This window comes from Aythya ferina, assembly GCF_964211825.1.
Source record: "Aythya ferina genome assembly, chromosome: 14".
In the NCBI taxonomy this organism is placed as follows: Eukaryota; Metazoa; Chordata; class Aves; order Anseriformes; family Anatidae; genus Aythya; species Aythya ferina.
In genome coordinates, this window is record NC_140312.1 from 14,620,824 (window position 1) to 14,639,321 (window position 18,498).

The 18,498-nt window shown below is 34.1% G+C and overlaps 2 protein-coding genes across 3 annotated transcripts in view; one reads left to right on the forward strand and one right to left on the reverse strand.

Moving 5' to 3' along the window:
* The window catches only part of DOCK2 (dedicator of cytokinesis 2), a 192,208-nt gene that overhangs the window by 63,678 nt on the left and 110,032 nt on the right, over positions 1-18,498 (reverse strand). Inside the window, exons 28-29 of the mRNA XM_084535549.1 lie at positions 7,513-7,611; positions 5,698-5,792 (exon numbers count right to left, since the gene is read on the reverse strand). Coding sequence (XP_084391675.1) covers positions 5,698-5,792; positions 7,513-7,611 — 194 coding nt within the window. The remainder of the gene's footprint in view (positions 1-5,697; positions 5,793-7,512; positions 7,612-18,498) is intronic.
* INSYN2B (inhibitory synaptic factor family member 2B) overlaps positions 8,728-18,498 on the forward strand; it is a 42,072-nt gene continuing 32,301 nt past the window's right edge. For both annotated transcript variants that reach the window (XR_014697878.1, XM_084535550.1), the window contains exon 1: positions 8,728-8,932. The gene's annotated coding sequence lies outside the window, so the exon portion shown is untranslated. The remainder of the gene's footprint in view (positions 8,933-18,498) is intronic.

Genomic DNA, 18,498 nt, shown 5'->3' on the forward strand with positions numbered 1-18,498 from the left:
TATATATCATTTAGTCCTCATTTTTATATATCTAATACTTGTGCAAAGGTGATAGTTTGATAAATAAATTTACAGAAAGAAATACTCCTATTATTCAAACGTCAAATGATTAAAATTGCACTATTACATTAAAGTAATGGATAACGCTGTGGATAGCCAGTGCATAATACTAAGTGGGCTTTTTTTTTTTTTTCTTGTTGTTGTCATTTAGTTGGTTTTTAAAGCTCTGCATTCAGGCTCTGTATTTTATTTATGATCTCAACAAAACATTTTAAAGGTTAAAAAAAAAAAAAGAAGTATTTGGGCTTTGCTTTTTCTTTTCCCCATTTAATAAATTTTCTGTATTTGAAATAAATTCTCTCTACTTGTATTATTTTATAACAGTATATGTACTTTCTATTTTTTCCAGACATTCTTATTGAAAATACTTAGCAAGTAAACACATTCAATATAGATTGTGTATTTTTTATTTTTTTTTTAACTTCCAAGGAAGCCTGACTTTTTCTGAAGATAAGAATACAAACTGTAATTACAGACAAATATGCATTTCCCTTTTGTCTAAGTGTTACTTACTTGAGTTTACTACTTCACAACTGAAACTGTATCAATACAGTGGTAGTTGCACCGAACCAAAAGATTAGGTCTTAAAAAGATCATTATGCATTAAATTCATAGTACACCAACAGGGTTATTTTGTGATGTAGCTTTCAAAAATACAAGATAGCTGTTCAAAATAATGTTACATATATGCAGTTGTCTCATTTTTAATTTCCTAGAAATATCTTCAGATATGAAGCATTGATTGAAGTTACTTGTCAGAAAAGAGAGCATGGAAAGATTGCGGTATAGCTTCTACACCTGATGAAAATTATGGGTACTGAATTTTTCAGTACCCATACAACAGGTGTTTTCAGTACACATACAACAGTTTATATCTTGCCGAATTTCTGAAAACACCACATTAACAAGTTCTTCTGAGTTGGGTTGTTCTCCTCACTGAGATTTTCACTTGTAATTGAAGAACTTGTACTCTACGAGCATGAGCATCCTAGGAATCAGCCCCAAGAAAGATGAGCCACTTTGCAGTGGGAGGGGAAAAGGATGACTCACAGCATGTTTTCTCTCTACATTTTAGATGAAAGACTAAATGACTACCATCAAACGTAATACACACCTAATGTGTACTGTGACCATGATATGCAATAGCCTGTCTTGCTGCAGTCAAGATGGCCTTGGATGATCTGCTGCAGTCACCGCATAATTGTTTAGGTGCTCAGTAAGCAGACAATTCCATAACATGGCTAACAACGGGCAACATACAGTTAGTGTGAGTAAACATACTGTAGTACTAAGTATTAGGAAGATGCGATTGATTGAAATGTAGGGTTACATCAGGCTGAACCAGATTTAATCACACATGGTTGTAAGAGATGTTCTGTTTATAAGACAGCAAAGCACTGAATGGCTCAGTCAGACATATCAGCTGCAGCTGGAATTGTAACTCTCCATGGAAGTAAGCTTACAATCCACAATGAAACAACTGCCTCTTCTCTTTATCTGCCTTATTCCATTTCCCTAGGCAAATCTTATTCCATTTGTTCTATTAAAGTACTGACTTTTGTGAGAACTTGGAAAGACAAGTAGGAAACAGAGTTCCCTAGATTTAATGGAAAGGAAATACAAATCCATCAATCTGGGGACACTGTGCACCAAATATCCAATGTAGAAGAACAATAAATTAATAAATAAAATGTTCTACCTCTGAAAGGACCATTACATACGCATTATATATACACACACACAGAGGGAAATTTCATTTCAGCACATTTTTAGTCTCACAGCAGAAACAAACCCTCTAAGTGCACATCTTATCACTAATGATTAAAATGATGACTGAACAGTACAAGCCATCTGAAGCTGTTATGTTTCATATACCTTCTTGTGCATTCATACACTAAGGGATATTTTCATTAGACATTTACGCTTGTTGCTTAGAATACTTTTTCATGTACTTAATTTACAAAGTTATGCTATATGCCATAAGCATGTGTGAAAATGCCTTCTGCCTGACCCCCTGAAAATTCAAGCACTTGATAAAGACAGATGCATTTCTGTCAAGCCTGCTTAGGCCAGCCAAATGTTTCCCAAGGAAAATGAGACCAAAAGAAAGAAGAAAAAAAAACTTGTACACAATAGATCAGCCTTTCAAATTCTGTCTTATTTGCTCAGGATAAACTGCAACGCTGTCATCCATATTTAGTTACATAAACCAATCTTAACTCCTAATGCATGCCTGAAAACAAGAGCAAAAACTAGCTTGAAGTGTTTGCATTTTTTTCCTCCTAGGAATAAATAAATAAACACCCCTTTTTATTCTCTGCAAGACAAACAATGAGACAGGCAATGTTTTATGCCAACTGTTGAAACATATCTGTATAGAATAAATCAGAGTTTTCCTCTGAGAATAGAATCACTTCCTATTAATAATCAAGAAAGTAATATTAAGGATTTTTTTTTTTTTTCCTATTTTGATATGTAATTTGATATTCACTATTTAAAAATCCCATCACAATTGTCAGAGACAGAACCAAGTCTCAGACTGAACTCCAGCACCAGCTGGAGTAAAGAATAAAGCACAGTCTTATTAACTGGATTTGTTTACCTTGTGTAGAGTCAGTTCCACTAGCACTTGTGCATAGTCACAATATCCACTGACATCAATACCAGTAACAGTAGCAAATATTTCTAAAATGTGAAAATAAAAGTTTCCATTTCCACCAACAGATAGATGGAAGACTGTGTTTTCAGCAGCAATATACAGTTTGCAGCATCCCTCCCATCTGTATTTAATTAAACTTGTTTAAAAAAGGCATGTTCCCATACTTCCTGCAACTGCATTCAGTATCCCTTCTTTCCCAAACCATTCTGTCATTCTTGAAAAACGTTCTTAAATTGTGAATACCAGCCCAAGTTTTTTTATTCATAATGTCTAAAAGAAAATGCAGTCCAACAGCTACTAAACTTGTTGCATGCACTTGTTAAAGGCTGTGCTTGCAACTTTATAAATGCCATCTCCTCATAAAGCACGAATCAACTTTTTTTTTCTTTTTTTTTTGTAATTCACAGATCAATACTATAACCAGCTACTTGCTCTGAAAAGACTTTTTCTATTCAAAGATACTGTTGATGAGAAATATGCATATGTATAGTGTGGAATTTTATTTTATTTTACTTTTTCTATTTTACTTTTTCAGAAGTCATGTTTAACTAAGCCATTCACCAATGTTACCAAAAAAAAAAAAAAAAAAAAAAAAAAACGTCTGAAATCCCTAAATCCCTACTTTCCATTTCTTCAAATGTTACCCTGTGCTAGGTGAAGAACTGGAACTTTTTCTGCCTCATTCTGCAGGTTGGCCAGGACCTAATGACACAACATACAGTTGCTGGTAGTCTGACGAATGGTGAGATATCTGGGGTTGCAGGTGGCACTGATTTGAAGCCATAATTAGATTTTCCTGAACTAATAGTGCCACTACAACATATGAGCTACATGAGATCTTGAGGTACCAGGTCTTGAGGGTGTTACCAAGCAGTTCATCTGCAAAAAAGCAGCTATTTTTAGTATGTATAATGAAAGAAAATCAGCAATGTTTCCAGCTGTTTTGCCAAATACCGTCAGTGCTAAACTCTTCAAATTAGACTTAAAACGGTCTAGGGATCACTTGACTCTGAATTATGTCTGAAAACAATCACAGACACAGGTAATGAAAACATATTTTATAAAAAGCTTAACTACTGGTGTTAGAAAATATCCTATGCTTATCTCACATGGACTTTTTCAGCAAATAGGGTCCAACCTTAAGATGCACTGGTGAAAAAGTCCTGTAGAATTTTATTTTTAGTTTACCTAAAGTAGACTAAAATACCTAAGTATAATGTTGACAAGATTCAAAAAACAAATCATATGGACACAGAAACAATGGATATGCTTATGAAACCACTTCAGACTGGACTCTAACCAAAACTAATTCAATGCACTAATTATGATATAATCAAGTGTTTTCAAACTCAGTCTGAGCAATTACCATTTCAAAGCCCAGAGGAACAGAAGGGATGTGAATGTTTCAATTGCTAACTGCCCTAACCATTTCTTTTACTCAGTGAATCTCAGATCCTATGCAGTTCAGGAAGACAATGAGGTATGGGTATTTCTTGGGAGAAATGATGTGCCTCTAAATTAAAATTATGAATACCTGAGAGATGAAGTGGACTATACAGTTTTACCTAAACCAGAAAAAGCATTTCCCCACAAAGCCATGTACCTAGGAATTACTGCTTTTAATAAGCTGATAGCCAATCATCTATGTACCACAAGTGGAATAAAGTGCACTTACAAGCAGCAGCAACTAGGAAGAAGTGTGCAGTAAGCAACCCTCATTAACAAAAGTTAATTAAATTGACCATGAAGGATCACAAAAATAACTCAGCTATTATATCAGGTATTATGACCTCAGTGAGGATTTTACTATTTCCCAAAGTGTTCTGCCCCATCTAGCACGACATGAAAAAGAACATTCTTCCCAACTTACTGTTAATGGAAGGAAAGAGGAAAAGTAAATAAAAACAAACAAACAAACAAACAAGAAAACATTCTGTTTCCTCTCTGTTAAAGTACTCTGTTGATTCTCAGTTGCTAATAAGAACACTCCCACATCAGTGAGCCTCTGCCTCACTTTGGGAATTGTCTTTGGCCAATTAAGAGGCTTTGGGAATAACGATATGCCTTAAAAGCAAACAGCACATCATCTTATATAATAATAATTTAAATGAATATGCAATAAACCATTCCAATGGGCAATACACAGGATCAACCAACATTCTCATGATCAACCAATGCTTGGCTTAGCCCACTATCATTTATGACAACACCAAATCAGACAGATTATAGCCACAGGTTAAAGTGTACAATCTGCACGGTTTAAGATATTTTTCCTTTAGTTAATTTTATTATATTGGAGTTCTCAAAGATACCTTATTAACAGCAATTTCTCATAGAGTAAATAGCAGCAAGTATGATAAACTTGATTATACAAGCTTCTGCTTAGATGACAACTTGATCTACATAGGTAATGTAGATGTTTGAAGTAATCAATCTCAATGAATCCCCAGATGATACATAAGATAGCAATACACTTCCTCAAAAAGCATCCTGGACCCAGACTTCTCCTACAAATACAGAGATGCCCTCAAAGACCTGGTCTTTGTGATCTTTTCAGCAATCCAACAAAGCATATCAGCTCAGGAAAAAAAAAAAAAAAAAAAAATTGCTTTCTAGCTCGTGCATCACAGTTAACTCACTGAGGACATGCTGAAATGGTACAATTAAGATTTAACTGGCCTTTTACGGTTTGGCTTCTGTTGACTGTCACCGACCGTACAAACCAACTATCTACTTCCACTTCAATGTTACTTATTCTTTCCTTTGTTGTAACTGGATTTAGAGCACAGGCAGCTAGCTATTTAATGTATCGTCAGTAAATTATTTCAGATGTTGACCTCTTCTTGACATTCACCAAATTGGAATGGTATTATCTTAGTTGGAATGGCAAAACTTCACTTTTTTTCAGAAGATATAAAACAAGTTCACTTTTCAGAAGCACACAAAACACAAGCACTGAACTTCCAGCCCCACTTTACCTGTTCTGCACCATGCTCATTGCTATCCAGTCTGAAGGGTAAACATTTTTTCCAATGAGATCTTTGAACATTATGAATGTTTCCATCAAGAAGTCCTAGAACAGCAAAATACAGTAAATAAACTTTGTGTTACACAGTCACATAAGTGTTCCTGCTGCAATTAAAGAACTAAGAGGGAGGGCTCCACTCTGCTCCTAGTGAAGTTAATGGAAAAAAATCCCGCTGATACCAGTAAACCCAGGGTTGGAACTGAAGTCCTGCAAAAGAGCAGCCCCAGAATCAAAATGAAGAAAGTTGTTACGTTGGGCTCTTAAGAAAAGATATGCCATAAATGAATGGAAATAAAAAGTTTTAGTACTATATATAAGAAAGCTGCTGAATTGCATATTATTTAGCCAGTCTCATAATGCATAACAAATTAACAGATCTGAAAAACAATACACTTTTCTACTTAGTCGATTTAGTCTAATTTTAGTATTCTAAATAAAAAATTTAAGGCACAGACAGAAAATCCTCCAAAAAATATATATTTTTCCAACAACTATTTAGAGATTCTGGTATACTGAACAAAAATAAAATGAACATCATAATTCAAGCTCTATTTCATGTATAGTGCATATATGCAGTTTTACCCCTGAATTTCTGAGCAAGTCAGCTAAAAATCTGAGGCTAGCAAGATGAAATGTCATCATCTACATGTATTACCAAAACCTCACAAGCAGTTCTCTGCAACATTTGTACTTTGTCAAATTACTTAGAGAAAAAAGTGAACAATAGCTTTCAACACCATGGTTTGAAAAACAGTCTTTATCTTCACTGACATGCTTATGCTCAAGAAGACAACAAATTGATGCCTTTATAAATGGAGAAAAAAAAAAAGAGTTTGTTTTGTTTTGTTTTTTAAATGTGCTCTTCAGATCTGTTCAAGCAGATGAAGTATTACTACACCTGATAGTCTTCATTAGAATTTCTAGATATTATCTAGGACCAAGTACCTGAAGTACGTAAACTGCTTGGAAGCTGAAGTTATTTTAAAATACTCCTATGTTTTCAGGTAAATTCAGGCACATGAAGAATTGCAAAATTTAGCCATGATTTGATCTGCTAGAATTTCAGTTATGGCACAACACTGACTATAACAAAGAAAGGGAAGTGGACAAATCTTGCCAACTGAACGTATTACTTCCATGGAGAACCCATAGATCATGTAAACAAAACCTTAGCCAATACCTAGACTTATTTTGGACTTATGTCAGGAGTATAAATTAAGGGAAAAAGGTCTCCTGAAACCAGTGACTAATGGTACGAAACAGAAATGCACACCAAATATCATTAATTTATGCCAGGAACAACTGATATAAAAAGTTGCATTTAATTGCATTTAGCACACATTATCTTGACCAACAGTGGAACTAGATCACGATGTGCAAAATGTGGATGAAGGGTTGGAATAGTCAGGGATTGCTTTGCTGCTGTTTTTTGTTGGTGGTGGTGGTATGTTTTTTTGTTGTTGTTTCTCCTCAAAACAGAGTGAAACAAAGATCCCATTACTTAATGCTTGATTATTAAATTACTTCCTAAGTGCTATGGACAACAATAGTGACATTTATATCTTTCCAAATTTCTGATCTTAGTATTGTACAAAGACACCATTAGAAGAGGGAGGCAATAAAATGATGGAGAGGCAGAAAATGTACATAAACGGACTTCATGCTAAGAAGAATCAGGCAAGATAGTTCAAAACAACACTTTATTTTTCATAGCTAATAAAATAATTCTAATTATTTATCATCTATGTGTTTGTTTTGTACTCACCACTAGCTCTGAACTTGTCTGAAAAGTTTCAATGTAAACTGAGTAATGCTGGTTGTTCATCTGGTTTAAGATTGCTGTCATGCATGCAACAAAATGACTCTGAAAGAAAACGAGAAAAAATCAATTGAAACATAACACACATCTAGATTAATTTAGATATTGGACTTTATTCTTTCTAAATCAGACCTATTCCAAATGCCTAATAATTATTTTTAAAGGATATTAAAATAATATCAAATGACAACTTTCACAAGCCCATATGCAAAACATAGTAAGAACTCAGAGAGGGTAATTCAAAAGCTACCTTGGCAATAGGCTCTGGAGAAAAAATCTGCACCATTTATGAAAAGCACATGGAAGCACACAATCTGCAACCAGAAAACTTTATATATAAAATACAACTCAGTATTACTATAAGACTCTTAAAAGGCAAGTGATATTTCCTAGGATTCTTTCATTATGAATTCATAGGAAGAAAAAATATATTTGATCAAAACTTTCTAATCATCCTAGAAACAAAGGCTATGGTATTTTACAGGAAGAAATAGTGCAAGAAAGGATATATTTTACAGATGTTTAAGTAACTACTACAGAACTCTAAAGCTTCTATAAAATACTATTATTTTCATCTCTCAAAACTCCAAACTTCCTCAAAAGGAAATACTTTTTTTCTCAATTCCTTAAGATGAAGTGTTGCAAAATATAAAATTATCTATAAGCCTAGGTTTTCACTGCCTTTGACTGAGACTCAGAAAGATATTCCTCATATCTCAGTGGTAGCAGGCTTAACTATTGTTAGTATACCTGTAAGACAGAAAAGAATCCTCCTTATTGATGCATTCTAATTGCCTGAATTCTTGTTTTAAATTGAACCTGCCTTCACTATATTAAAAGAAGAGATTATGAAGGAGATGATACAAAATAATTTTCTAGCTTGATTTGAACCTTTTCATCATGCTTGTTTAGGATAGCTAGAGGTGACTCCCCTGTCCTTCTGACCAGAAGCTTATTTCCCCTTGTTACTAACCAGATTCTCAGTTTAACTCAGATTCACTTTACACTTTTGTTACGCCAGAAAGGCAACACAGGCACACATTACCAAAGTATCAGCTGCAGTTTGCCATCCCCGACCATTTTGTGTACCACTTAAAGGGAAGCCCTCTTTAACTTCAGGTTGTGGCCACTAGAGGTCTTTCAGTTTCATATGTTAGCTGCTGTTCAGTTTGTACTGCCTTTTTATTTTTTTTATTTATTCCTACGTGAGCAGACCCACTACACTTCTGGCATACAAACAGTGAAAATTACAATATAAAGGACCTATTATACCTTCTTTTGGAGTGACACTAGTGCTAGTAACAGGCTTGTCTACTTTGTAAGACTAGGAAGACACATTTTCTGCGGGTAAAGCCAAAGATTTCAGGTAAGGTATCGTGTTCTCGGGTAATGATGCTTTTTTAAAAAGAAATGCTGATTTTCCTGCTGTAGTAGTTCACTTTTACAGTTATGGGTTAGAAAAGTGTTTTCTGTGATGTTAAATATGAAGCTGGAAGTAATAATGAATGAATTTCAAATGATTCAATATTGAAACTGTGTTTTTCCTTCTGATGTCTTGATTTTGAAAAAAATTACTGACAGAAGTTAGAGAATATTATACATGAAAAACAGCTTGTGTTTTTAGTAGTTAAACATATGCCAGAAAATGCCTTTCTGCACTAATATTAAATAATCACTTCTTGAAATAAGTAGCATTTCTTTGCAAGCTTTAAATAGACCTTTTATGTTGCTTAAAGGCATAAAGACTTTAAGAAGGTTTTTTTTGTTGTTGTTGAAACCAACTTCTAAAATGTGTCTAGCTATATCTGTTCTTATTATATTGTCATTTTAAAATTGTATTGTCATTTTAAAATTACCAGATGATTGATTGATTACTGAAAAGAGCCATAAACAAAGATCACATATACCACCTTGCAACAAAACTATCAAATTCATATTAGTGTGACTGAATGATAAGTAGATAAATAAAGCTGTCAGTAAAGCTGGTGTGCTAAAAAAACTTCCTCCATCATTTCCATGCAGCTGTTAAGCAGGGAAATACACCAATACCATTTCATATCTAATAATTTTCTTGTCTGCAATCTCAACTATTAGAAATTAACTGCTAGCTCCTTCATAGGTTAAAAGCTTGCCCCTCCCCTCCTAATCCCCAAACACCAGCAATAAACATTCACTCCTCAAATGCAGCCTCAGATCATTCAAGTACCCATGCTGTCTCAGCATCACCATTATCACTGCTAGAACTTCAGTGTCATTTAGGACTGGGGAGAGCTGTGATCAAATCTGCAAATCTCTATGTATTCATTTAAATTCTCCCATGCTGTTTAATTCTCCTACTAGAATATGCAAAGAACATGAACTGCTTGAAAATACAGTAAGTTCTGCACAAGAACTACTTATTACACTTTGAATGCGGGCTGCATGCTCACTAGACAGACAGAGGAAATTCAGAACCAAGCACTACCTACAAATACAATAGTCTAATGCTTAGGATTCAAAAAAGTATTTCATTTAATCAAGCATTGCATATAGTGATTGAGTAGTATGAAAAAGGTTGCAGCAAACAAGATGAACTTCAAGTAGAATCCCAACAAGTCATTTCAGCTGCGTTGAGGATTTATCTCATGAATTAGAACAGAGAGGCTGATTAAAACTAGGTCATATGTATATATATATATATATAAAGTATCTAAGTAAACATTCAACTGATGAGAGAACACTCACAGAAGAATTATCAGATATAACTTTGGAATACATTGGATCAATTCGAAGAGATGCAACAAAATGTATGCTTTCCAATTTTAAAACCTTCACACACATTTAAATACAAAAGAATCCAGGAACAGAAGCAGCACTGAATTATACTTCTTGAATTAACTGATTTGCTGATATTCTTTCAAAACTTGGGTAAAGAACAAACAAAATAGATGGTACGAACACTACAATTCTATCAGGACCAGAAGCACAGAGAAAGTCAAATGAAAGTGAAACAGAAGGAAGTGTCTCAGAAACTATTCAAACTCCCCATCCATTTAAAAAAAAAAAAAAGCCAACCACATAATTTATATAAAATTTTAATGAACTATAATCCTGGCTTCCTTTAGTATAAGCATTGCAAAATATTGGCTAAAGCAAAAAGAAAAAAAAAACATCTGTTATTCAAGTGCACATTAGCTGTGGATGCAACATATACAAGAAAAGAAGCAACTGAAAAATATTAGGGTCATATGGGTAAGACAACAAACTTCAACACCTAGCAACTAAATCCCAGCATACTTTATGATAGTAAATGGTGACAGGTTGCTGTAGTAACTTCAAATAATACCAGCACCACAAGAATAAATAAAGCAAATGCACTGGAAAACCAAACAGCAACAGAAATAATGTGGACTGAAGCTACACTTCAGTACTCATATCGTAGAAACATTTCAATGGCTGTTCTTTGAATAATTTTCATGCAGCAGTACTTCTGGAATGACTAAGAAGGATATTTATTTCATATAGTTACTTAAATAACATTTATTCTCATTAACAGAAAGCTTTACCAACACAGAGCCATAGTGTAAATATGTAACACTACGTACATCATTACAAAGGAAACAAAATGCAAACATCAATAATTTCTAATAATTCAAGCATTTCTGATGGCCAAAAACATTGTAATTATATTTAAATCTCCCTTTTTAACACAAAGACAGATGTTCTAAATGCCCATTTAGCTTGTTCTACTGTTTTCTTTACATTCATATGCTCTAGCCAGAAGCATATGCAACTATGTAAGTTAGTAGGTTACCAGACTGAAAAACACAGGCCAATTTTGTAACTCAATGAAATCATAATAGCAGCTGCTGTATAAGATTTAAAGATAATCTGCAAGCCAGACAATCAAGGCAATTTCAAAATTATTTCATTTAAGACTTTCTTAAACATAGATAAAAGTGGTAAGACAAAGTTTTATGGTATGACATACAAGCAGCATGATGTTTTTCAGAATGTTTGGTGCCTTTTCTTTTTTTCTTTTTTTTCTTTTTTTTTTTTAATAAAATAGAACAAACCTTTATGCTCATTTCCCAACAATATTAAAAATTAAATTCTCTACAGTGCTTTTACTGCTGCTGAATTTTGTTGCTATAAATCCATCCCAGAATTTCTACAGTCCATGGCTAGGATGAAGACTGTATATGACTTAATCTTTTCATACGTCTGTGCTCGAAAACAGTTGTGCAATTTCCTACTTTTCCCAGAACATTAACATTGTGTTCACCTTTGAGGTGTACATGCAAATAAATCATCAATAATATTATTTGGTACAGAGTGAGAAGTCAATTATTTCTAATGGACAATCATTCCATGAAAACTGTACTAGCTTTCGCAGAACACAAGGTACTAGTAACATCAGCTATTTCACCTTCTTGCTTAAACACTACTGTCCACACTCCTAATCTCAGCTCCGCTGCATCAGGTAAAATCTTTCAACCTTACCTTCAGGGATCTATGCAGCTTCATGCTGCTTGTCTTTCCTTCCCTTCTGCTACCTGCTAATTCGTCTATCACAATTACTTCTAGCTAGTTTTCAGATTGCTCTTGCAGGCCAGAAAAACCTTCCTACTCTGGTACATAAGATATCCACTGAAAATCCTGAAATTTCCTGTGCTGTCAACATTGCTAATTTCATTAATTTCTTACTAATTCCTTGATTCCATTACTCCAGATGGTCAGTCAAGTTGGCAAAACAAGGCTTGTCCTGCCAACCATCCCAGTGCACTCATTCCCATGGTAAAGAGAATGCAGTCAGCATTCCACAGAAACATCTAAAGCATAGAGAGTAAGATTAAAAATATGATGCTTCCCCCCCCCCAATCATAACTTATTTATTTATTGTACTAAAGTTTGGACACTCTCTTGCAGGTGAAAGCTCTGTAAACTGATATGGGAACTTTAAGGAAGTAAACCAACGGCTGGGATGAACAGGAGTTAGTCCCCTGATATAATACTTAACAGCAGGAAAAAAAAAAAAAATAATTGCCAGGACTATAAAACAAAACATACTGACTACAGTAGAGATTGACAACTGTGTCTAAAAGAAATGGCTTGAATTCAGCAATCTATTCCTGTACATATATATAAAGTTAGAGTGTGGTAGCTTCTTTTATTTCTAAGCTGTATATTTTAAATCTACGCGTATCGGGAAGACGCATGTCTTAACTGCTGATTCACATCTTTAAAACAAAATAGAGCCACCTCCTCTATTCCCAGAACTCAGTCACCCTTTAATTGATTTTGTTCCTTTTCAGCTGCACTTACTGAAGACAAGAACAGAAAAATTAAATTAAAAACTCAAACGCACAATCACAGATGAGTCTAATATAATACATTTCTGGATTGTCAAAACAAAGCTTTATCACAGAAGTTACACACAGAGCTTCAGAAACTTTCCTCTTGTTTAGAATTTGTTTTACAGCGAAAATCAAGCTCAATAAAAAAATTCTGCAACAACCCTCATCCATTAAACTTACAAATCTATCAGGGCCATACGTTTAAGATTAATAAATAGCAAATATCTGAGAAATCCACTAATACATATTTGTGTCATTTATATAAGATTTTTTAACCACCTCTATTTAAGCAACAACACAGCTGCAATTGAGCTTTCAAAACACAATGGGTTTTGTCAAAAGGCCATGAAAATCTCACCAATCCTGAAGACATTCATGGAAAAATCCTTAAGTCTGTTTAGCACCATACATGCCCTTTGAAGAATATTTTTTATTTTATCAAGGTACATGCAAACCAGTAATTAAGCATTTGCAGACACCAATATTCAGCCATCTCTTAGGCTGAGATTAAAACCAGCAACCTTGCCTGGTTGGATAACCCTTTTTCTAGGTCAGAGTCTGCCTTTGTAATGTCTAGTACTGTTATTTATTTACACAGCGCTAAGCCAGCCAATAAGATCCAAGTCATTGAGAAATTTAAATTAATTCTAAAAAATATTTTTTCCTTTTTTTTTCTTCTGTTCTTTCTTTTTTTTTTTTTTTTTTTTTTTAGCAGCTGAAACACTCAGATAAACTCAGACTGTTTTTTGTGAGGAGCCTGGTACTTGTTTCTGATATTTTAAATGCACACTAATGCAAAAGTGATTTTAATTTTGCAGCTGGCAGCACCAATTGTAATTTGTCTCTTTCCAAATTATGAACATTGCATTGGTACTCTGGTAACTGGTTTAATTTTGTTAAATGAATAATAAAACTAGATTATAAATTGAAAGTTATAATACTATTTACAGTTTAATTTAAATAAGAAACATTTGTCTTTATCTCCATATTTAAACTCATTTTGACTGCTGTTCTTGTAGATTGAAAGCTGTCTAACTGTGGCCTATTCCACTTTGTAGTAAACAAGAGGTGAACAGAAGACATACCCAGTACACCCTGCAAATACACATTTACTAAAGACAGAGCTTTTAGTGCCTTTCTTTAAAGCTATCTTAAACATAGTGCCTGCCTTAAAAAATAAAATAAAATAAATCAAACAACCAAAACAAACAAACAAAAATAAACACACAATAGAAAAAAAATGTTTGTTTTAACCTACACAGTGAATATATAAATGGGTCATATGTATATAACATGTCATATGTATATAAACACATAAAAAGTGCTCTCTTGCAGAAACATAGGACAGAAAACATGTAACATATTGACTGTGCTACACACTAAGTTAACAATGTAAATTTTACCAAGAACACAAACATCATTTTTCTTAAGACAAATGTTACATTTAACAAATGGTTGGAATTTATTTTTAATAAATTACTTTTTTCAACTCTGGTGTTGAGGGACCAAAGCTTAGTTCTCACTTCTAAAACTGTATCTGGGCAGTAAACTTCTAAATTTGCTTCAAAAGCAGCTCTCTGAAGCTGGAACAGAAATTTTGCCAGTAAATTCACAGAAAAGCAGACAGAATTCCAAGAAGCTACAGCTTATTGGTGCTTGTTTTTTTGCAACACATTACTGTACTCAGAGGCAACACCTCTGCTATCTTGGAAGGAAATCCTTCTGACAATAAATGATATCCTCACTCTGAAATTAATCTCTCAGAAAAAAAATATACATGTACAAATCCTAATCAGAATAAACGGTGAGTATAGATAGAGCAGCACTATGTTACAACAGGTCTTCCAAGCAGAAACTAGTTTTCAAACTTTACAGCATTTTAGCAGACATGCATATCAAAATTACTTGTTAGGTATCAAAACCTTGATACCCGACCCGTCTTCACGGAATGACAACTATACACCAGTGACACTTCTTTCTCTGGGTTGCTTTACGGTCAAAATATTCAAGGCTGTTTGTGGTGACTTTTTGATTTTTCCTAATCACTAAACTAGGATGTCACCTAAATAGACTCTCTTGCTGACAAACCAGGGCATTAACACTCCTGAGCCAATCAAAGAGAAAAGCTGGGAGTATAGATGTATACTGGGTAATACCAGCTGGTAAAGCTGATGGAATTGCATTCCCAGCAGAAAGCACAGTTAAAATCACACCCATATATAAGCAGTCTTATCAATGAGTCAGAGTGCCAAAGAAATGGGATATAAGAAAAATATCATTTGTTATGCCTCTGATATTTTCTGTATGTATCTCCTAAGCAGTTTTACAAGGCTCTTATATTTATGATTAGTTGCTGTAATACAGAAGGTGTGGAAACAACAGTGTATATATAACAAAACATACAAAAATAAAAGCATGATGATTTGAACTAATGTGATCTACTCCTCCACTAATGAGGTTTCTATATTAATTACTTATTAATTATTAATACTATTAGCTTTAACAGCAGTTTCAGAACTACAGAACTGAGACTGTTCATTAAAACTTACTAGGTCATGGTATATACAATCAGTATATACAAGTACTTTGAGATGATACAAAGGGACCTGCTTATGAAGCAAGTAATTTTGTGTCATTTTAATTCAGTAATGAATATAGAATACAAAAAACTCTTAGAATTATGAATGACAGAACATGTACTTGACAGATGCTATACCATCACATGTTCAGAAGAATTTGTGAGATACTTTAAGAGAACTTATCTCCTGAGGACATAATTATGGTATGCTTTATGAACTAAACCAGATTCTTTTCTCTTTTAAGATAGCATAAACTCACTGTGCTGAATGCTACATTATATCTTCCTAAGCCTGTATTTTGTGATCTACTGCATGGCTCCAAGTCACACAAAGCCCTTTCAATTACAGTTGCAACTTTACAATAGGAAGTACTGAGTTTTGAAAGCTAGTGGTGAATCTTATGGTCTTAACTACAAAAGGGACCAGAATCAAATTTCCCATGGATTATCGATTTTCAAGGCATGTTTTATTATGAATAATAATAAAAAAATATTCTTCTGCTTTTATTTTAAAGGATACTGCTAATACTCTACAGCTTAAAACAGAGCTTGCTAGACTGCAAAGGTTAGCATCAGGAATTCAACATTGTAGAGGATTAAAAAAGGGGTGCGAAAAAACAACAAAACAATATGCTAAGGGGCATTTGCAATAGAATTTCCTGCAATTTCCTTCCCTTAACTACTACACCAAAGCCATTTTCTTTTTTCAAATTGTACTCTAGTCATGTGAGCTAATGCAACTTTTTTTGATTTCTTTTGGGTGCGATGTCCTGACATATGAGTGTGCTATATACTGCAAACATTTAAACAGTTAACTAAATTTTGGGCAAATAATTACAAATAATTTATACAAAATATAATGACAAAAAGCAATTTAGAAACAAACAGGAGAAAGAATATCATTTATATTTTGGACACCTAATGGATAAACCAGTAGGGACAAAGCAAATTTGAAACCCAGGAACAGCACTGGAGCTCCTTTAGTCCTTCCAGATTATCACAGAATCATGGAATCATTCAGGTTGGAAAAGTCCTCTAAGATCATCTGGTATGGACTTTAGCATAGCACTGCCAAGTCCACCATTAAACCACGTCACTAAGCTCTACATCTACACAATTTCTGAAGACCTTTAGGGATGGTGACTCAACTGCTTCAGGGGCAGCCTGTCCCAACACTTTACAACGTTTTCAGTGAAGAAATTTTTCCTAACAGCCAACCTAAACCTCTCCTGGCACAACTTAAGGCCATTTCCTTTTGCCTTATCATTTAGTGCTTGGGAGAAGAGACCAGAAAAAAAAAAAAAAAAAATCATAAAATTCCAAATGAAAGTGCTGCAACTAGACAGTTCCAGGACATTAGTTTGGACTGCGTAGTTTGTTCCTCTGAAGTCACAGATGCTCTGGAAAAACAGAGTAATCAAGCATGAAAACAGGAATTCTATGTAATAGTCATCAAAGTTTTGGAGGAGAAAAAAAAAGAACTTGCATTCTATTGAACTCAAGAACACATTATTCAGGATTTTAAAGAACTGGGTAGGGAAGAGATTCTGTAGTGGAAAGATGACTATGTTCTAGAAAACTGAAGAAAATAAATATGTAGCACACAGACAGTGAGCTAGCAGAGTAGTTTAGAATGGCTATTATTGGCAACTGCCAAAACCCCAAATTGTTTACAAGTGTTTTTCTGTTGCGAGCTCTCCCTCCTTGCTACTGGTGCTCACTGACTGGTTTGGGGCACATCAGCAATTCATGAAAAACTAAGTGAGGAAACAACCTAAATGTACAAGCATATTTAGTAAAATGGGGACATGCAAAATGTATGAGAAGTCTGCATGGTTTGATGACAGATAGAGAGATATTAATTATTGCACCAGACACAAATATGGGAATCCTACACTTTTCTGAGAGCTACCCATGAAACAAATAGCACCTAGGAACACAGACATCTCTATCACGATATGAAATCAGAAAAAAACAAAAATGAGGGAATGTGTGAACACACAATTCCCACTGAACTGCGTCATTACCATTTATAAGGATATACATGCCTCTAGACTGCCAGTTAGACATTCCTACATTTTATATTTTTTCTGGACTTGTAGTTAGGAGAATAATGCAGCAATATTGACAGATTACACACAGCAACATTTTTGTGGGTTCTATCAAAAATTATTTTTTTCAAGTAAGTTTTTATTTTTAGTTTTATGATACATAAAGAACAAACTAAAGAAAACTGAAACGTGTACCTAACTATTTTTGCTAACAGTATAAGATAACCAAAACTTCTTTAACAGATTTTAGGTTGCCTGCCTTACCAAGCTTTGTGGCAATATATTAACTTGGTTTCTTGTTCAACATTGGAAAAACTGCATGCCCACTCATGTCTGAACTAAGACAAAACACACACTATGCACTGTTTCATTTTCTTGTTAATACTGCAGGAATACATTTTCAAAAAAAAAATAAAAAATCACTTAATCAGACTTCTACTTATTCAAGTAACACCTGAAGCTATACCCACAGAGCCCTTTTAAAATAAAATTATAGTTTAAAATAAAAAACAGTACAATTTTGTGAAAATAACCTCACCACAGAGTCACTAAGGCAATGTACTGCTTGTAAGGCTGAAGTAAGAAAGGAAATAACTTCTATGAAATTATAGATGTCACAATAACAGGCCCCAGGAAGACATCCCAGGATACAAAATAGAAGAAAGGGTTCTTTGTTCCAGAGTCACCAAAGTAGGGCAGGCCATATTACATATGATGCAGCCACTTATGTGCACAGCCTGCTGTTTTATTTTCAAAATCACTACAGATGCTACAATCATGTAAAACACACATTGCCTGGGTCATTTTGTATTCTTGTGCTTAGAGAAGTATTGGAAAGCACAGGGAAATTGGTTTTAAGGCAATTACTTGTGGTGATTAACTTACAGAATACATTTTTAAGGATTTCACACACTTCACAACATACAAGGAACGCATTTTCTGTTTGTTAAGTCTACTAGATCTATAC